Raw genomic sequence first — 22,016 nt, forward strand, 5'->3', positions numbered from 1 at the left:
ACATTTTAGAAATGGCATTTTATTAAACATGACAAAACTCTGAAACTTTTGTTAAATTGACTCGTTCACACTCGTTCTGTTACCCGATTAGACACTTTTTCTAAATGAAAAATCCAAACCTTGTGGGTGTGCGGATACTTTTATCAACCCTCCCTCTGATGATGACTAAAACATTGAAAAAAAATAGCGTTTAATTAAAATGTTGCATGTAGGCTGAGGTAAGAAAGTTGGTTTAAAGTCAGAGACGGGTTGAGAGTATATTAATCACAGTCTGGTGTCAGTGTGGTACAGAACGTGTTGCGCACATCAGTGCACGCTGTCTCAGTTAACCAATGCGTTGTAAATGGTTGATATTACAACATTTGAATTATGACAACATGAAGCCCAGAAATGTGCATGAGTTTATATCTTAAGGTTACGATTAAACGAAAGACTAACCATTAACTTGTTTTTGTTTGTTTGTTCGTTTTATAACAAAAGGGCAAAATATTGTGGGCCAAAATCAGAGAAGAATTAGGCTATCGAAGAATAGGCTCACAACAGTTAGGGTATGACTATTTTATCAAGCTATAGGAATAATTTACATCTGATGAACAATATGCCTATATGTATGTGTATGTTTATTATCTGTTTAATTTCTCTGTATGCTGTATTCAAAATGACTCATTTATCATTAGGCTATTAGGCCTAGTACAGTAGCATTATAGTAGATTACTACTAAGTAATCATAATACTATTGTTGATGTTGTTATTATTATAATGTTCATTATAACGGGTTAATGATTGTATCATTGCCTACCTGCATCTGCCACTACAATAAAATATTGAGTTTATTTTGATCACATGCAATTCCAGTAATCAATGGACTTTATATTTCCTAAAATGTGTTATTGACATTAAGTAGACTAAAGTGAGAGAACGTTGCACTCACAACCGTTTCAGAGAGTTTAATAGTTTGACAATTGTTTATCGTGTCGTCTGCTTATTTAGACTATATGAGCCGCACGAGCAAGTCCTTGGGAAATGGGGAGGGTCTTTGCGAAATTCAAGCCTATCACGTCCAGCTTCGGAATCAGACCCACCTCCAGCCAATTACCAATCGCTAAATGTATATATCATAGGTTAGGAAGCAGGGCATGTGTTTTGAGACACTGGTAGGGACTCTTGGAAAAAAAGACAAGTCAATTATTTCCGAAGGTTAACGATAAAATCATTAACCCGTGACTTTTACTAAAAATATTGCCTATTTCTTGATATATTGAAGTTGAGGGTGCGTTTTCCAGAAGTCGATATACCTATTGTTCTATGAACTTTACAACATATTATTTAGTTATTGGGTGAACAAAAAACGGTAGGTGGACGAAATGTTGATTTGTGTGCCTTTATCTCAAAATCGTTAAACGCGCTTTCATTCCACTCGACTTGAAACAAAAGGGGCACGGTGAACCTATGACATTGCGCATACACTGAGACTGGGGCTGCACATGGGCGGCATAGGTCCCAATCTTTATCTCAGTATGTTGAATGGGACTGATACGCAAACTTTCGGAAAAGACACCGATATCAACAATCACCTTCAACGCAGCAAGGATTTAGCGGAGTTCAAAATGGGAATTCAGGACACCAGGTTATATTACCAAGACGCAATTCAAAACGGACAAGACGGGTTGGTACTGCCATACCACGCAGACCAAACTGTGGCAGGTTTCGGAGCACAACCCGGGAGGTTTTACTCACCAACTCCCCTCAATAGCTGCCACTTCAGCAGTGTCAGGTCGCCAACTAGAAACGGAATGGGACAGACTTATTTACCGACGGGAGGCGAAGGTTTCTCGACAACTAGCAAAGAAGTTTACCCTGCCTCTTCAGAGAGTTATTCCGCACCCTTTCAACACGGGTACCCTCGCACTCCGCTCTACCCATTACCTGGGCTACAGGTGTGCGGGAAGACGCAGGCTCTCCTCAACAACTATCCTCTGTGGGCGAAGTTCCACAAATACCAAACGGAAATGATCATAACGAAACAGGGACGGTGAGTAAAAAAGCAAATTCCCTCAGAGGGAAACGTTATTGCCTGTTTATTATAAGCCTATAGCATCTGATGTAGACACCAAATGACAATAAACTGGGCACAGACGTGAGTTCCAAATGTATTTTTTTGGTTGAGTTGTCAACTAACGTGAATTCAACATGACACCATGACAATGGATTTAAGCTAAACGTTGGATAAAAAATTTTAAAAAATCCCTTTGATGATTTTTTTCAAATCCAATCAGTTTTCTATGTTGATACAACATCGTCACAACGTATTGTTTTCGGTGGAAATGAGGTGGAAACAACATGAATTCAACCAGCAAAATGTGTTAGTTCCTTCCATAGGTAATGTAGGCCTATGTCAATCGCGCTAAAACGTTTTTGACAGGTCTCAAGGCATGAGAACATGTGAGCTAATCATTGGTGAGAAAGTTCAGGGAAAGTTGTTCCTTGGTGCATTGCTCATGTTTTCCTCAAACTCATTCCTAAACATTGTATGTGTAGGCTACATAATGTTAGCCATATCCAGTGCGTGCCAAACTGCCAAAGCCGAGTATGTCACACGAAAATGAATTGGGCCCATAAGAATGAATCCAGACACGGCATGAGACTATTGACCCGCTACAGACTAACAAAGTGCTCAAAAATATTCAGGCTTGTTTATTCGATATTAATTCATATGATGCACAAAACATAATCATTTACATGTTAAACTAGCTGGCTATTTTAGTTGTTGCTTTTTGCCCATCATGAAATCTGCATGCTATTTAAGCTTAACTTGAAATAAACTCCAACATTGTGAGCTTCTCACATATTTTTCTAGTTTTCCTTTGCATATTTTTTTAAATTATATGTTCTAACTGATTTAACTTGTGCAACTTATCATGAACATTTTAGGCAAAGCAATCCAAGTTCTCATGCGCTGGTTTGAGTCCAATGTGCTATGATGAGGAGCATAAATACTAGCCACAATAACATGGAAATATTGTTGCTGGAAAACATTATGATACTTCAGCCTGACTCCCTGAAGTGCATGCCGAGTGTATCACCACGCTGGCATAATCCGCCGTCTCTAATTGAACCATTTTCCTATTGGTTTCAAATGCAATTTTGTGCTGCTAAAATGGTAAATATGAAAATAAAACCGTATTCCAAATTAAAAGAACACTCCCACTTCTCTGTAATGGTTTAAATCAGTGACAGTTGGTTCAGGTTCTGTCAATCGCATTCATCTCTCTACTCGAATCATTACTATCATGATTGTGTAGGCCTACAGTATATTGGTGCTTGCCTCTGTGTATGTCTGTGTGTGCGTTTGTCAGTTTTTGATATAACCTCTCCTGGCAGATAACCCTGTGGAAAATGACAGTCTGGTCATGGTCATCTCGGCTCTTATAATTAAAGTAATTAATGCATATCTTAAAATACACATATTGCCGTGCCCCCCGCCACCCCCTTCACACACACACACACACACACACACACGCAAACACAGAGGCACAGGCAACATACATGCCTACATAGTCATGATATTAATGATCACATGCACATTGATATGAAATACATTATGTGTAAACAGACTTACCACCAAATAGCTACTCTCATGATATCATTTTCCACTGATAGTGAAAGAAAAGTATTGGAACCATTGGGTTCTCTAATGCTACTCACTCCCATTGGAGCTAAGTGAAAGGGTGAGAGAGAGACAGAGAGAGAGACAGAGAGAGACTCATAAAGAGACAGAGAGACTCAGAGAGACTCATAGAGACAGAGAGACTCAGAGACTCATATAGAGAGACTCAGAGAGACATACTGTAGAGAGAGAGAGACATGGAGAGACACATAGAGAGACATACTGTAGAGAGAGAGACATAGAGAGAGCACGCAAGTGCACGCAAGAAAGGGAGAGAGAGGGGTATGGGGTGAAGGGCAGAGCAGGCACCAGCGAGGCTTCAGATGGCCATACACAGAGCAGTGGTGCTAGGCACCTTTTGAAGTCCAGGAAGGAAGGCAATCTTTTTTCCCCTCTTTCTTCACTCACACCTCTTCTCTGGTACAGTTAAGAGTATAGGGAGTGAGGATCCCATTCCCTCAGAAGAACAAGTCTGGCCTTTTGAAATGTGCAGCAATCCCTAGGCATGCAGCAGGGGCAAGGGTTCTCCTGCTCTTTTCAAGTGTTCCTGTAAGACAAGACCAATTAATTTAACATGGGCTTGGACCAGCCATCTCCTCCACCACTGACTCTTTGACTCATGGCAGTGGAAATGGAACCATACCTGTTGGTGAGAGGTTGCTATTGATTGTGATAGTGGTCCACCATGTACTTAGATTGCTGATAGAAACAACTGAGGAGATTATGTTAGGTGCTGGTTCAACATGATTGGAATTTAAAACTTCTTGGCGCACCCATCCTTTTAGCTGGATCATTTTCGTCAATATCCGCTGGATTGCAGCGCATCAAATTCAAATTAAATTACTAAAAATATTTAATTTTCATGAAATCACAAGTGCAATATAGCAAAACACAGCTTAGCTTGTTGTTAATCCACCTGGCGTGTCAGATTTCAAAAATGCTTTTCTGCGAAAGCTATACAAGCGTTTATGTAATGGCATCTCTCTCAGCAGACAAAACATTACAAACAGCTGGCAGCAAAGTAGATTGGTCACGAAAGTCAGAAAAGCAATAAAATGAATCGCTTACCTTTGATGATCTTCGGATGTTTGCACTCACGAGACTCCCGGTTACACAATAAATGTTCCTTTTGTTCCATAAAGATTATTTCTATATTCAAAATACCTCCATTTGTTTGGCGCGTTATGTTCAGAAATCCAGAGGCTCGAGCAGTCACGACGGGGCAGACGAAAATTCCAAATAGTATCCGTAAAGTTCGTAGAAACATGTCAAACGTTTTTTTATAATAAATCCTCAGGTTGTTTTTACAATAAATAATTGATAATATTTCAACCGTAGCTTCTTCAATAGGAGAGAGAGAGAAAATGTCTCCTCCAAGCTGCTCACGCATGCAAAACGCTGCTGGCACCCAGCCATCCACTGGCATGATGTGATCTTTCCCGCTCATTTTTCAGAATAAAAGCCTGAAACTATGTCTAAAGACTGTTCACACCATGTGGAAGCCATAGGAAAATGAATCTGGTTGATATCCATTTAAATGGAGGGAAGGGATGCAATGGACCAGGGAGCTATCAAAATAACTTCCTCCTTGGATTTTCCTCAGGTTTTCGCCTGCAATATCAGTTCTATTATACTCACAGACAATATTTTGACAGTTTTGGAAACTTTAAAGTGTTTTCTATCCTAATCTGACAATTATATGCATATTCTAGATTCTGGGCCTGAGAAATAGTCAGTTTCATTTGGGTACGTTTTTCATCCAAACATCAAAATACTGCCCCCTACACTCAAGAGGTTTTAACAAAGACATGCACTTTTAGCAACCACTGCATTCAGCCATTGTTAGGTTTCAGAAACGTCTCTTGTCAAAGAAAAAATATATATATATATATGCCATTTAGCAGACGCTTTTATCCAAAGCGACTTACAGTCATGTGTGCATACATTCTACGTATGGGTGGTCCCGGGAATCGAACCCACTACCCTGGCGTTACAAGCGCCATGCTCTACCAACTGAGCTACAGAAGGACCAAGAAGACATGAGCATTATGTTGTGTGCTTTTTGGATTGTTGTAGTATTCAAATTTTGAATACTCTATAATTGGATGACATCTCTAACTGTTATTGATCTATAGCAAGATGTTTTCTTGGACGGAGATATGATTGAGTAAGTTCTTACAGTGTAGGCAGCCCATTTCAGAGGAAGAGTTCTGCCCTAACCTGAGACTCACGGGAATCATGGTAACCTGCTCAGAGAGAAAATACATCTCTGTCTCTCTGGTTCAATGAATCTCGGTAATGTTGTGAGAAACACATCAAGTATATATTTCTCACTTTATATGTTCCAAAAAAAAACATTTAAACATTCAACATTGTAACTAGGATCAATCAATCACAATGTAATTAAACCATTGTGTTTTGACTGTTTATAACCCATTTATAAATAAACAAGTAATGAACACTCCTCAAAGGATAAAGTAGTTTTTGTTGATTGGTTTTAAGTGTCTTTGGTCCTATAAAAGTACTATATAAATCCAATGTTTGTAATACTTTTTTTTACTATTCAAGTTCATGGAGTAATACTATGTTGGCCGTTGACACTGTAGCAGAAAGTGTTGGACGTTTTATGCTTTTAGGTTTATTTACTGTAGCTGTAGCTGTGTTTCTGAAAACTGGGGTTAAATAAAAATGCACATAAGCGTTTGTAGAGATATAGCAATCAGTGTCTGTCAACATCAAGTGCAACCTAGTCTGTGGCTGGGTAATGCATATATGCTCCACCTCTCTCTCTCTCCAGTGAAGCAGAAGTAGGGACTATTTCAAGGTTTTGATGTCTTAGACTTTTTAAACAACTTGTCACATCCTGTACAGATGTTGGTGTGTGCATACATAAAGTATGCAGTGTCTTGCAGAAACCTCTAATACCAACTTTTCAGAAGGAACTAACCCAAGTACTTCCTATATGCTCTGATGTTTAGGTTCTCATCGCCTCTTGAAAGATGTCGAGAATGGGGAGCATGTCATGCCTCTACAGTGTGACCATTTTACTCACACTGTAGTAAAATAGTTTAGGAGCACAAATTTCTTCGTGTTTGACTCCATTTTTAAACTTAGGCACACACATGCTACTTGTAAAAAAATATATTTTTAAAAAGTCTGCGTTGCCGTAGAGCGCTGCATGTATGGTGGCACCCACTCATAGAAACCTTTGATTTGAAGTTCATTAGTGATGCACCGATATGACATTTTTGGCCGATACCGATATCCAATATTTTCCTTGCCAAAACAAAACTGATACCGATATCCGATATTTACAATTCTAGCAGCCTTTTAAGCATTCTACTACAGTTACACAAACACACATGGACGCAACACATGGACGCAGCGGTCTAAGGCACTGCATCTCAGTGCAAGAGGCGTCACTACAGTCCCTGGTTTGAATCCGGGCTGTATCACATCCGACCGTGATTGGGAGTCCCATAGGGCAGCGCACAATTGGCCCAGCGTCGTCCAGGTTTGGCCGGGGTAGTCCGTCAACTGACTTGCATAGTTAAATAAAGGTTACACACACTCACACACCACACTGACCAAAAAGTTATTTTGTTGGCATTTACGTATGTCCCCATTACCAGTAAAACATAATCAAACCCTATTTCTTTCACATACTTGCTGTGCTGTTTCGTTGTCCATTTGTTGAGTCATTTCATTCTCAACCAGGACTTCTATGGAATGCCATTTGGGTCTTTGCATGTCTATAAATATACTATTTAACACTATTTGGTGTGTGAAATAACACTATTTGACGTGTCAAGTAAGCTTGTTGACCAATCAGGACTTGAATGGGACTGCACATCACATAATAATTTAACACGTTCATACATTTTTTTACGTAGTTATTACACATTGATTACACTATCACTCGTATTTCATATGTCACAATGAGTCATCGATATGTTTGCTATGATGCTGGTAAAGTTGTCTCGCACACCTACAGTGCTGGCCATTTAAAAAAAAAGCTAGCTAGCTCATGGATGCAAACAATGTTCTTCCCCAAAAACATAGCAAAACGACATCTGTTTCGATAGCTATAGTTAGCTAGCTAACTATAAGGCTAGGTGTCATCATCTAAAATTACCCTAATTTTTAAAGACAGTTCTTATTTGACTAATGGTTGTCGGACCCATCTGTAAAGCTAGCCACAATAAGGATTAGCCACAATAGTGGACTTTAAGGTTAGCCTTCAAAATAAAGTATGACATAATTTCAATTTCAATAGGCGAACAACAAGTGGCAACTTAGCGAATACTTACTCACAAGGATTCCTAAATCATTGCTAAGAATAATGAACATGACTGCAGTTTCTACTGGTCATTGTTTTCAGGCTGGTTGTATTGGTGCTAGCTAGGTACCAAGCTAAAGCTAGCTACCCCAGAAGTTGCGGTTGAACAAATTATGCTTAATTACCAACACGGTATTGTAAACACATCGTTCGTGGCCGGTGTTTACTTGTTTCCTGACTTTTTTGTACAGCTTTGACAGTGCTATTGTATCTTTTTTGACACGCAAAAATCCAAACGACGTTCCACAGTATGTATGTCGTGAAGCTGATAGCAGTGAGGCTATTACTGTGTAACTACGGTAGGGCAACATCTGAAAAATAGAGCACTTGGTAGTGTTAACCGGTGCTCAACCAGTTGGCGAAAGCCAACATCACCCACGACTGAGAATGGTTGATTGTCAAGGGCACAACCAGTTGTCGAAAGCCAACATCACCCACGACTGAGAATGGTTGATTGTCAAGGGCAATGAATTCCATTATCTTGGCTTTCATGGATTTTGCCTTTGCGTTGTCTCACTGAAGTGTTCTTACTCTTTCAAATGACTGCTTGACTTGTTGACTGCTCGATCCACACAGCAGACATTGTGGGCTAGTTTAGGAATGCTGTGTGTTGCAAGTATAGAGCAAAATTTTACGTGGTGTCTTTACGTCATGTTCCTTCATTATATATGCACGTCAGTTTTGACATCGGTTTTGCACATTGGGCGTTAAACTAGACATCGATTCCGATATGTTCACAGATATATCGTGCATTCCTAAAATTCATGCTTTCAGCAAAAATATGTTGTTTGAATATATTCTGTGTATTTTAATTACTGTCCAGCCAATATCTAAAGTCCAATGCAAACAGTACATTATCAATCATATCTTCATAGTGTTATCAAATAACATCATCTGACTATATTCCTGAGCTGCTGTTCGGTCTTCTGTCTACACAAAGGTTCTCTGTACTGTACCTCGATCCATTGGATAGAGAATAGGTGCCTATAAATAGTGTGATACTCTCCTTGTGTCCAGCAGCAGCTGTAGACTGGCATGTTTTCATCACCGATGATCAAGTGTACATGTGTGGTGACATAAACTGGACCTGAACTCCTGTCCTGTTGAATCAGTGGGTGCACTCAAGCAGAAAAGTCTTCTCCCCTGTGAATATGCAGTCACTCACCGGCTTCTGCTTCACATCCCCAGGGCTACCCCCTTTCTCTTTCTCTCTAACCCCAGCCGATGTTTGTTTGTCATTGAGCTTTGTTTTTCCCAACTACACCCACATGTTGAATGATTGGCTGTCTGGCAAGTATTTGACGTAAATATGCTGATTTAGTTAGAACAGGTACTACCTGTGGCACACAGACAGTAATGTAGGAGTCAATAGACATGGAATCATGGCATGGCTAGACCAGTCTGTGGCTGCCCACTCTCAGTCAGGCTCTCTGCCTTTCAGACTCAGCCAGAGAAGTTTCCAGATCTCATCCTGCATAATCAATAATGAAAACCCCTGAACCTCCCCCACATCTCTGTGGCTCGCCTTTTGGTTTCCTCTCGACAAGTTCTGATTTCCTATAAAAGGCCTCAGTTTAAATAAGTCTGACAATATCAGTGAAGGAAAATGTCAGCTATCAGTGTTCTTGTTTTCTGTTTTTAGGGTAATGGGGTTCCACTCATGACTCAAACAGTGCCAGTGTCTGTTTTCACTTATATTAAACACAGCCATGGAAGGAGAAACCTATCACCTGTTATGTCCTAGCAGCTAAGGAGCTGCCACAATACTTGGGTTTCACAGAGATTTGAGATTGATTGTTGCACTGGACTGCCCATGATTCAGGTAGACATATTCATATCCAACAGTGTGGAGATTTACTGTAAAAGGAAAAAATATCATCACCCAATTGTATTTTGTCTTACCATAGGGTATGATGCGTGTAAGGTCTCGTGTGGGTTTTGTCAATGGCACATTTCCTCGTACAGATATGACAGCCTCTTCCATCTTGTCACATAAAAGCATGCAGAACAAACACAAACCAAACAGATTTTATAACAATGTCACAACCTGAGGTGGTCTGTTTTCTGAATACATTTTAATGTATTATATAGTATTCTGGCACAGATCCTTTGGGTTCCCTAATGTCTGTCATTGAAGAGGAGAGGTTAACGCTGTCTCAGCAGAGTACAGTTTGCCTTGACTAATTGACTGTGGTATTGAAATCTGTGAGATACACACATATGCCACGCACACACACCCACCCAATTGGAGTAGGAGTTACCCTCCAGAGTGGATGCCCTCTGCCCCCCCCCCACACACACACACACAAACAAACATTTGCCCCCAAAAGAAACGTCTCTTTATACACCTCACTTGTTTTACACTGCTAAATGCTGAAAGAGCTTGAGGGTCGAGCAGACTGAATTTAAATGAGCTGACTTTATAGGCTCACACCAAGTGGAAAAGGTAATGCCCCTTCTGTCATACCGAGGTAGACAGGGCTGTCAGTGTAAGAGGCAGAGAGTAGCTCTCTCTCAATCTCTGCTATAGTATTGTAGCATTACATACGTTACCATGGTTTCATTTAAAGCAACCTTCATATAACCCTATAAAATGTAAGTGCCTTCAGTATTAATTCGGAATATTATAGCAGAAATTGCCTTCATATTCTCACCATAGTAGTCAACTAACAAATAACCCTCTAAAACGTAAGCACCTTCAGTATTAATGATGAATATCGTAGCAGAAATTGCATTCAGGTTCTCACCATAATAGTTATTTCCTGAGTTGGCTAGTTGGTGGTGGTGGTGAGAGTATCTGGAAAGGAAGTGTGTTTTTAGCACAGCTTTTTGAACCACTAAGGAGTGGGCACAGCCTTATCTGATCAAGTATCTACCTTCACTAGAGGCCCACTATCTTGGTCTATGTGTTGCGTTGGAAGTGCTATACAGCTATAGCCTCAGGTACTATGAAGTATCAAAACAGCACGCCAAAAGCAAAGCAACATCAATTACCCTGTGCTTATCTCAAACAGCCGCAACTTGCAGTATCATAATGAAGGCATATACAGCCTAGTGTAAACTGATATGTATAGTGTATATGCCAGGGCGACAAAGGGCAAAGGGTTATAAAATGTACACAGGCTTAGAGACCGTTAATCCACGCCGACAGAAAGTAATCCTGTGGTTGTGTTGTGCCATGCTGTCCCGGTAGCCTTGTGTGTGTGTGTGTGTGTTTTACAGTACATTATGTATGTATGAGTGCGTTTTTCCTGTTTTTGGACAAACTTTACCCTCCATTTCCCCACTGTATTGCCTTGGGACAGGCTGACCTCCACGTTACCTCCTCAGTGACTGCCCCGGTGATCAAATCAGTTCACCAAGTAAAGCTCCAGCAATCAGACGCTGCTTTCTGGCCCATCTTTTATTAACAGCCATATTAAATATTCACCTCCACTACAACACCCTGCCCCCCCCCTCTCCTATCACCCCGCTCTGCCCCTCAGCCATCTGACCTCACACAGAAGAAACACACACAGAGCTTTTAAAAAGAAATCCCCTCTCTATCTTGCTCAATGTTGTTTCTGACAAAGATGCCTTGGGGTTGGTTCAGATTGTTGTACAATTTGTAGCTCGAAGTAGATTTAGTCATTCTGATGGTAGTGTTGTAAAAGCTGTCAAGTCAAGAAATGAATGAATTCCAATTGTTTGTACTGTGTATATCCACATTGGAATAATAGGGGTAAAACGTGTACACCAAACATTATAAGGTTATTAGAAAGAGCAATACTGTATCATATTTGTGTTTCTTCATGGAATAATTCCACTCAAACTATATTTTGCTATTTGTTTCATTAGTCAACTGTCTTTTTGACTGTATCAACAGTGGACCAATAAAACAAATACCAAGAAATGCATTTTTTTGTGGTATTTTCCTCTCAATTAAATCTTGCCCTACAGTACATCTCTTTTGTTGTATATTTAATTTATTTTTAATTTGAACCCTTTTTATCCCCAATTTAGTGGTATCCAATTGCTTTTGTAGCTACTATCTTGTCTCATCGCTACAACTCCCGTACGGGCTCGGGAGAGACGAAGGTTGAAAGTCATGCGTCCTCCGATACACAACCCAACCAAGCCGCACTGCTTCTTTACACAGCGCGCATCCAACCCGGAAGCCAGCCGCACCAATGTGTCTGAGGAAACACCGTGCACCTGGCAACCTTGGTTAGCTCGCACTGCGCTCGGCCCGCCACAGGAGTCACTGGTGCGCGATGAGACAAGGACATCCCTACCTGCCAAACCCTCCCTAACCAGGACGACGCTAGGCCAATTGTGCGTCGCCCCACGGACCTCCCGGTCGCGGCCGGTTACGACAGAGCCTGGGCGCGAACCCAGAGTCTCTGATGGCACAGCTGGCGCTACAGTACAGCGCCCTTAACCACTGCGCCACCAGGGAGGCCCCAAACCAAATATAACTCCCTCTTCTCTCATCTGACCATGATCTCTCTTCTACTCTAGGAGGATGTTCCCCTTCCTGAGTTTCAACATCAGCGTTCTGGACCCGTCAGCCCACTACAATGTGTATGTGGACGTGGTCCTGGCTGACCAGCACCACTGGAGGTACCAGGGAGGCAAGTGGGTCCAGTGTGGCAAAGCAGAGGGCAACATGCCAGGTATGATTGTATTATAATTAAGCAATAAGGCCAGAGGGGTTGTGGTATATAAACAATATACCACTGCTAAGGGCTGTTCTTAAGATAGACGCAATGCGGAGTGACTGCATACAGCGCTTCACTGTTGGCCGTATACCACAAACCCCCGAGGGGCCTTATAGCTATTATAAACTGGTTACTACACATAATTAGAACAGTTCAAAGTAAGGTTTTGTCACACCCGTGGTATACGGTCTGATAAACCACGGCTTTCAGCCAATCACTATTCAGAGCTCGATCCACCCAGTTTATAATATTTCCACACCACACTCTCTGTCATCCATACAGCTCCAATCAATGACATACAGTGGTACAATCAGTGAATCCCCAATACTCCTCCAGAGGAGCCTTGAGAGTTAGAGCATCAATTTGAACTACCACACAGCACTGCAGTCATCGAAATAGGTCAACTTGTGTCATAGCAGGTATGGTGGCTGTGTGGCACCGGACTTATTACAGTGTAGTGGTAGTTGTGGTAACATTGCCATGGTAGCTAATGTGGTGGCGGGTTAGAATGTTATTGTGCCGATGTTAACTGGAGCTGTGATTGTGTAGTAGGGCATTTGCTTGTAAATGATTTGTGAAGCATTTATATAGGCTTATGTAGACTTATAAAGGGCTCAGGAAGGCTTCATTAACGTTGTTATTAACTCTTTCCCATAGGGAACAGGATGTATATGCACCCAGACTCTCCCAACACAGGGGCTCACTGGATGAGGCAGGAGGTGTCGTTTGGCAAGCTCAAGCTCACCAATAACAAGGGCAGCTCCAACAACGTTGCACAGGTAACAGAATACAGTATGCTCAGAAAGTCATTTAAATATGTCATAAAATCCTAATGTTTTATGTTGTTGCTTTTTTCCTGTTTGTGTGTTTGTTCAGTAGTTTGAATATTTATCTAAATTAGATTTTCTATTGATGGTGCTTTTGATCGTATTTCATGGTCGTCATAGTAGGGGTGCTGAGGGTGCCCCCCTCCCCCCAGAAAAATAATGAAAAATATATGTATATAATGTGAGGTCGGCCGATTATGATTTTTCAACACCGATACCGACACACCAAAAAAAAAAAAGCTGATGCCGATTAATCAGACTATTTTTATTTATATATATATATTTGTAATAATGACAATTACAACAGTACTGAATGAACACTTTTATTTTAACTTAATATAAAAAATGCATAAATAAAAATCTATTTAGTCTCAAATATATAATGAAAAATGTTCAATTTGGTTTAAATAATGCAAAAACACAGTGTTTGAGAAGAAAGTAAAAGTGCAATATGTGCCATGTAAAAAAGCTAACGTTTAAGTTCCTTGCTTAGAAAATTAGGACATATGAAAGCTGGTGGTTCCTTTTAACATGAGTCTTCAATATTCCCAGTTAAGAAGTTTTAGGTTATAGTTATTATAGGAATTATAGGACTATTTCTCTCTATACCATTTGTATTTCATATACCTTTGACTATTGGATGTTCTTATAGGCACTATAGTATTGCCAGCCTAATCTCGGGAGTTGATAGGCTTGAAGTCATAAAGAGTGCTGTGCTTCAAGCATTGCGAAGAGCTGCTGGCAAACGCAGGAATGTGCTGTTTGATTGAATTTCTTACGAGCCTGCTGCTGCCTACCACCTCTGTCAGACTGCTCTATCAAATATCAAATCATAGACATAATTACAATATAATAAACACACAGAAATACGAGCCTTAGGTCATTAATATGGTGAAATCCGGAAACTATCATTTCGCAAACAAAGCGTTTATTCTTTCAGTGAAATACGGAACCGTTCCGTATTTAATCGAACGGGTGGCATCCATAAGTCTAAATTTTGCTGGCTAAAATTCAGGCAAGTCTTTGTGAGGAAGAAATGGTCTTCACACAGTTCGCAACGAGCCTGGCGGCCCAAACTGCTGCATATACCCCGACTCTGCTTGCACAGAACGCAAGAGAAGTGACACAATTTCCCTAGTTAATATTGCCTGCTAACATGAATTTATTTTAACTAAATATGCAGGTTTAAAAAATATATACTTGTGTATTGATTTTATTTTAAGAAAAGCATTGCTGTTTATGGTTAGGTACATTGGTGCAATGACAGTGCTTTTTTTCGCAAATGCGCTTGTTAAATCATCACCCGTTTGTCGAAGTAAGCTGTGATTCGATGATAAATTAACAGGCACCACATTGATTATTTGCAGGACAAGCTAGTTAGACTAGTAATATCATCAACCACGTGTAGTTAACAAGTGATTATATTAAGATGTATTGTTTTTTATAAGATCAGTTTAATGCTTGCTAGCTAGCAACTTACCTTGGCTCCTTGCTGCACTCGCGTAACAGGTGGTCAGCATGCCACGCAGTCTCCTCGTGGAGTGCAATGTAATCGCCCATAATCGGCGTCCAAAAATGCCGATTACCAATTGTTATGAAAACTTGAAATCGGTCCTAATTAATCGGCCATGCTGATTAATCGGTCGACCTCTAATATATATATATATATATATATATATATATATATACACAGTGCTTTCGGAAAGTATTCAGACCACTTAACTTTTTCCACATTTTGTTACGTTACAGCCTTGTTGTAAAATGGATTTAGAAAACAATAATTGTCAGCAATCTACACACAATACCACAAAATGACAAAGCAAAAACAGTTTTTTTGCGTGTAACCCTCAAGTCTTCTTGGGCATGACGCTACAAGCTTGGCACACCTGTATTTTGGGAGTTTCCCCCTTTCTTCTGTGCAGATCCTCTCAAACTCTGTCAGGTTCGATGGGGAGCGTTGCTGCACAGATATTTTCAGGTCTCTCCAGAGATGTTCAAATGTGTTGAAGTCCGGGCTCTGACTGGGCCACTCAAGGAAATTCAGAGACTTGTCCCGAAGCCACTCCTGCATTGTCATGGCTGTGTGCTTAAGGTTGTTGTCCTGTTGGAAGGTGACCCTTCGCCACATTCGGAGGTCCTGAGCGCTCTGGAGCAGGTTTTCATCAAGGATCTCTCTGTACTTTGTGCCGTTCATCTTTGCTTCGATCCTGATTAGCCTCCCAGACCCTGCCCTTGAAACATCCCCACAGCATGATGCTGCCTCCACCATGCTTCACTGTAGGGATGGTGCCAGGTTTCCTCTAGATGTGACACTTGGCATTCAGGACAAATAATTCAATCTTGGTTTCATCAGACCAGAGAATCTTGGTGCCTTTTGGCAAATTATAAGTGGGCTGTCATGTGCCTTTTTAGCGAGGAGTGGTTTCCATCTGGTTACTCTACCAAAAAGGCCTGATTGATGGAGTGCTGCAGAGATGGTTGTCCTTATGGAAGTTTCTCCCATCACCACAGAGGAATTCTGACCGTCGGGTTCTTGGTCACCTCCCTGACCAAGGTCCGCCTCCCCCGATTGTTCAGTATGGCCAGGCGGCCAGTATTGGTGGTTCCAAACTTCTTCGATTTTAGAATTATGGAGGCCACTGTGTTCTTGAGGACCTTCCATGCTGCAGAAATCTTTTGGTACCTTTCCCCAGATCTGTGCCTCAATTACAATCCTGTCTCGGAGCTGGACAATTCTTTCTATCTCATGGCTTTGTTTTTGCTCTGACATGCAACTGTGGGAACTTATATAGGCAGGTGTGTCCCTTTCCAAATTATGTCCAATCAATTGAATTTACCACAGGTGGACTCCAATCAAGTTGTAGAAACATCTCAAGGATGATCGATAGAAACAGGATGCACCTGAGCTCAATTTCGAGTCTCATAGCAAAGGGTCTGAATACTTATGAAATAAGGTATTTCTGTTTATAATTTTTTGAATTTAGCAAACATTTATAAAAACCTGCTTTTCCTTTGTCATTATGGGGTATTGTGTGTAGATCAATGAGGGAAAATAATTATTTAATCAATTTTAGAATAAGGCTGTAACGTAATTGTGGGAAAAAATGTGGAAAAAGTGAAGGGGTCTGAATACTTTCTGAATACTTTCTGAATGCGCTGTGTGTGTGTGTGTGTGTGTGTGTGTGTGTGTGTGTGTGTGTGTGTGTGTGTGTGTGTATGTATGTTCTCACAAATGTAGTGCACTGGGCCTTTACTAGTCCTGTATTAGCAGACCGATATAGCCATCTGTAGCGCGGATAACACTTTTTTTTCAGCCCCGCCCCCTCCCCCTTTGACCCAAAATTCTCAGCATCCCCCCTCCCCTCCCACAGCGAAAAATACCGCAGCACCCCCACTACTTCCTAAGGCTATGATGGTCGTAATGCTCTTCTATAACTAACTCTACAGTGCTGTTCCCTCCTAGATGATCGTGCTGCAGTCACTCCATAAGTACCAGCCGCGGCTGCACATCATTGAGGTGAAGGACGATGGTTCTGAGGACCCCTTCCTCACCAACAAGGCCCAGACCTTCATCTTTCCGGAGAACCAATTCATCGCTGTCACAGCCTATCAAAATGCAGACGTGAGTCACCTCGCCTGACCTCAACAGCTCATTGGGCGTGCCCTTTTCCATAGCGTATCATAGACAATTATAACTTAATTAGGAATAGAAGTATACTCGCACAAAGGTGCCAAAGCAGAAGACTTTCCCATGATAAGAAAATAAACTGTGTGTAACCCTCATTAATTATTTCATGCAGTCAGTGATCTCTCTCTCTCCCTCTCTCTCTCTCTGTTTCTAATGCATCTACGCTCTCACACTCTCTCTCCAACGATCTGTCTGTCCTATCCTTGCCCCCTCTCCCATCCTGTCTCCTGCTATTTCTTACACAGATCACTCAGCTGAAAATAGACCATAACCCCTTTGCTAAAGGTTTCCGGGACAGTTATGACACGTGAGTATGCCAGAAAATAACTGAATTAATAAAGAGAAAACAAAACCCTGCTCTCCAGAGGGGCCTCTAGTCTTGAATGAGAATGTTTAAAGCTGCTCTATGTCTATACAAGCAGGCGCTGAGGCACAGTGCTCACACACCTACTCAGTCCAACCGTATCAACACTAGATATCTCCATCTAATATATCATGTAAAATTGCTAACACTAGTAGGCCTATGTATTTCTATCTCACAAAGATGTGTTGATATGAGTAGGCGTTAGAAGCCTTTTAGTTGATTGAGAGATATTTTTGGCTTAGGCTTTGCCAGGAAGTAACACCTCCCCTGCCTAGGCTGTATGCACCGCCTGACACGGACCGCCTCACCCCGTCCCCCACCGAGGGCCAGCAGTTTTTGGCGGGGACCTGCTACACACAGGGGTACCTGACGGACCAGTACATGAACCCGCTGCCCCAGAGCCGATTCTACAGCCGGGAGCACATGGCTGCCATGGGCCAGCAGTCCAAAGACCCCTCAGCCAGCCCCCACAGCCGCTGGTACCTTTCCCCCCAGCAGAGTGTCACCTCCAACCGGCTGGACTTCAACACCTACGAGAGTGACTTTGCTAACAACAGCTTCTACAAGCCCTTTCCCCTGCAGACGTCGGCCCACCACGCGCTGGGCTACTACGGGGACAGCCCCTTCGCCTCTGCCAGCGTATCCGTCTCGGGAGCCTCCTCAGCAGCCTGGACCACCAGCCGACCCTCCCCTCAGTACCTTAACCACCCCCACCCCAGTAAAGCCGGCCCCAGTCTAGGCTGGTTCAGGCCCGTGTCCTCTATCAACTCCTCCTCTTCAGGTCACGCCAGACTCCACCCCCCGTCCCTTCTAGAGCCGCTCCGCCCCCCACCCCCACTACAGGACAAGCCCAAGGAGGTGGGGGGAGAGGACCCCTGGCTGGAACCCCCCTCGGTCAAATCAGTGGACTCGGCCGACTCCGGCCTGTTCGAGAGTGGGGTGGAGAGCAAGAAACCGCGAGTGTCGCCCTACGCCTCTAGCACGGAGAACTCGCCACCCACCCGCAGTGCGGAGGTCTGTGAAAAGGACATCAGTAGTGACGCCGGCTACTACGGCTTTTACACCCACTGAGCCCCCCACCACGTAAATACCCTCTCCTAGTGTCCTACCCGATCCTCTTTGTGCTTTAGTATCTCCCACATGGCCGTGTGTCTCTGCCTGTCCAATGAAGTCATGTAATGGCGCTGGACTGGAGCTCAATTGGCTACGGAAGTCCAACAACAAAAGGGTGAAGACAAGCCAGATATCTTGTACCTCAGCTATTTTCACACACACACATATATATATATATACTTACTTTACAAATAGAGTAGACCTCTCTATAGCCCAAACGTGTGGCTACTCTACTCATAAGGCCCTCTCTTTGTGTGTTGGCTACGTGTTTCAGAACAAGGACCCTTTGAGGTCAGACACTAACACTTTGAAGGTGACTGTCAAAGTGTGTGAGGGCCAAAGAGCCAAGGCGATTTGACTGGGTCCACTGACACTGCCCTAGAGACACGTAGACACAACGACACGCAGACCTGTGACTTAAGTCTTTCTAACGTTTGGGGATTAGAAAATAAGACGTCTGCACACCTGCTGACAGACCCCTGCAGGGACTGTCCGGTCTTCCCACGTCACACAAACACACACACACACACACTTACACAATCGCCCACACACTTTCTCTCTCTCACACACACATGCTCACGCACAGACATTTCTCTATTCTCCCAACTCTTTTAGTATATGATCACAATTACATGCCCCAATGTACAAGACTGGTTGCATGTTAATAACATAATTGAATCATTTCTGACTTATCCTCCCTCTACTGTCTGAGGAGATTGCAACTCCCCCTTGTGACAGCAGTGAAAAACTGCAAGCTGAGGGTCGAGCACACAGGCGAGAGACCAGAGGTCAGGTGTCAGAGGTGAGGGGGACCTTAGCCCTGAAGTGGCAACGCTAATCAGCCTCAAGCCCGACGGGCCAGTCTTCCACTGGTCTTCTGAAGCCTACAGCAGGTCTGTCATTTAGAACTATTGGCCTTAGCAGCCGATAAGGAGTCGCCACTCTGAAAGACTCACAACACAATGGAATTCAACATATCTCACAGACACTCTGGAGGCAACTACAATAGCGATTCATTTGAATTTGTAAGCGCACAAAGGGAACCTAAATCATTGGATGAATTTACTCTCAGGCTTCCATCCCAGACCATTTCAGGGAGCTGCGTTCGGTATTACAGGGTCAAAGTTTTTGACGGTTTCACTGTAACAGAGGTCGCCCTCTGTGTGATTTAAATCAATCTGAGAGTGTCCCCGTCACCACACAAATAAAGACCACAATCAATAACTGCATTAAAACGGGGGCCACTCGGACAACACACACTGGAAATCCTACTAACAGAGAGCTGATAATGACACACACAAACACACAGACACAATCATAATGCCAAAAGCCCATTATATGGCCTACACAGGGTAATAGTAACATAGGGTAGTATTTGTATTTATTTATTGGATTTGATGACCTCTGTTGCTTCTCCATTTCCACCCACCCCGATACCAGGCAAATATGTATCCTAGGGCTAAGAGAGAGCCAAACAGACAGGGTACATGTAGCCTATGTATTGTCACTCCCAGGCTTGGTTAGGGTGACCTGACAGACCATGTCCACCCCCAGACGTTAGGTTCATCATGTCGTGACAAAGGCGCAGCTTCCTGGCAAGGTGACAAGAGATCTATATAGAGAGAGAGAGAGAGAGAGCCTCCAGTCTGAGCTGATCAGAGCCCTGGCTTTCACAAGGTGCTAATGACCACAGACAACTATTGGGTGACAGTCAGCCACTCACTCAGAGGACCCTGGGATAGTGGTGGTCTTAAGCCACGTATTGCTGGGTTTGTGTGCTCCAATTGCAAGCCCATCAGAAAAGAGACAGGAATGTAATCAAGGCAAGACCTCATTATTTATCACACTTCTGTAGCTAAAGTATATGATTACAGTATATGATGCACAGAGGACAGACATGGTATAATTAGCATTTAGTGAGTGACAGGCCAACCATGAAAACATGACTCATAAACACAGTCAACCACTCACACTGGAAGGTGACAAAAACATCCACTTTAAAATTTTAAAAAAGAATAGAGGTCTGTGTGTCTATAGTCAACACTGCTGGCTAAGATTGAATATACTTCATGTAAGATATAATTGTATTAAAAAAAAACATACATATACAGTATACTAGATGTTCATTTTGTTGACCTCATCAAAGTGTTTTTATATTATTCATTCATGACTTATATACAGTAGGTGACAACTTTCAAAAGGAAGTTCTGCCATTTGTGTCAGGCTAATCAGGGATTCTCTGACAAAAACTGGAGCGATAGGATGGAAAAGACAATCAGGTCTGTGGTATTGCAGAACTCTATATGAAGTGTGTTTGTAAACAGAAAGACATCCCTAAACGGAACTAATCTTGACTACTGTGACACCATCATAATGGAATAATGCTGCAGCACAGTAAAGGTCTCGCACAGGACATTGGACTGACTTCATGTTTTTAAATAGGGAAAGGGAATAAACTGGAACTTGAAAAGTCAAGCAAGGTGTTTTCTTATGCAGAATCTTATGCTGGACACTGTACAAAAATATTATATTGCTTCCTGAACATTTTGGTTTTACCCTTAAGCAGTTTAAATGAGAAAAAAAAACGAAAAAAGGACGAGGTTTCTTAATATATCTTATTTGATAAGAGGTGGAGAGTTATTTACGTTATTTAAGTGCAATTATTTATAAGGTGTTCAATATGGCAAGAGCAATTAAAAACGTTGGTTTTATCAAATGCTATGGAAATGTGCTGACATTTTACTCTGTATCTTTTTGTATGTTACACTGGCACTGAACCTGCACTAACATGACAGCTCGTGAGTGTCTCTGTTGGGGGAAATAGAGAATTCTGTATGCGTGGTGTGGACTCCTCAGGACTGCCACCTAGTGGTAATCTTACTCCTTCCAATGAGCAAAACAAACCCAACTCGTGACAATAGAAATCTTCCGTAAACACTCCATAACCAATGATTATTTTCCATCCTCTAACGTTCATGTCCCCAATATCAGAATAAACCTGTGAGTGGGAAATGTAGTCCCCTGGGATTGCCATTGTCTACAGAAGTAATGATGACTTTAAAAGGCTTAGAGAATAAGGTGTAGACTCGAAAGGTCAAATTCTCCATCCAACATTGGATAGTGAATCATCTTCCTTTGTGTTTAATGTGCACTGTTTGGTCTTGGAGTAGGGCACCTTCCATTCTGTGAGATGAATTATCCTCACGTTTTATAGAGGTGTATAAATCATCATTAACTCAATCGGCCCGAGGAGGCTGGAAAGGGATACAGACTCAGATGATTCAGGAATGCTGTAGAGAAATGCAAAATGTTGTGTTT

The 22,016-nt window shown here is 42.1% G+C and overlaps 1 protein-coding gene across 1 annotated transcript; it reads left to right on the forward strand.

Annotated features, from left to right (window-relative positions):
• The first annotated feature begins 1,116 nt into the window (after positions 1-1,116).
• LOC118357650 (eomesodermin-like) lies at positions 1,117-22,006 on the forward strand. The gene is made up of 6 exons (XM_035734975.2): positions 1,117-2,032; positions 12,507-12,661; positions 13,364-13,485; positions 16,997-17,155; positions 17,467-17,528; positions 17,861-22,006. Exons 1-6 carry the CDS (start codon positions 1,485-1,487, stop codon positions 18,654-18,656), a joined length of 1,842 nt encoding a protein of 613 aa, XP_035590868.1. The 5' UTR covers positions 1,117-1,484; the 3' UTR covers positions 18,657-22,006.
• The last annotated feature ends 10 nt before the right edge of the window (positions 22,007-22,016 follow it).

This window comes from Oncorhynchus keta, chromosome 24 (assembly GCF_023373465.1).
Source record: "Oncorhynchus keta strain PuntledgeMale-10-30-2019 chromosome 24, Oket_V2, whole genome shotgun sequence".
NCBI classification, from domain to species: Eukaryota; Metazoa; Chordata; class Actinopteri; order Salmoniformes; family Salmonidae; genus Oncorhynchus; species Oncorhynchus keta.

Excerpts from the sequence above, each read along its gene's own strand:
- LOC118357650 (XM_035734975.2), top strand. The coding sequence starts at position 1,485 with ATGGGCGGCATAGGTCCCAATCTTTATCTCAGTATGTTGAATGGGACT. Across the intron at positions 13,486-16,996 it reads GCTCCAACAACGTTGCACAG|ATGATCGTGCTGCAGTCACT; the intron begins GTAACAGAATAC and ends GTTCCCTCCTAG. Across the intron at positions 17,156-17,466 it reads CAGCCTATCAAAATGCAGAC|ATCACTCAGCTGAAAATAGA; the intron begins GTGAGTCACCTC and ends TTTCTTACACAG.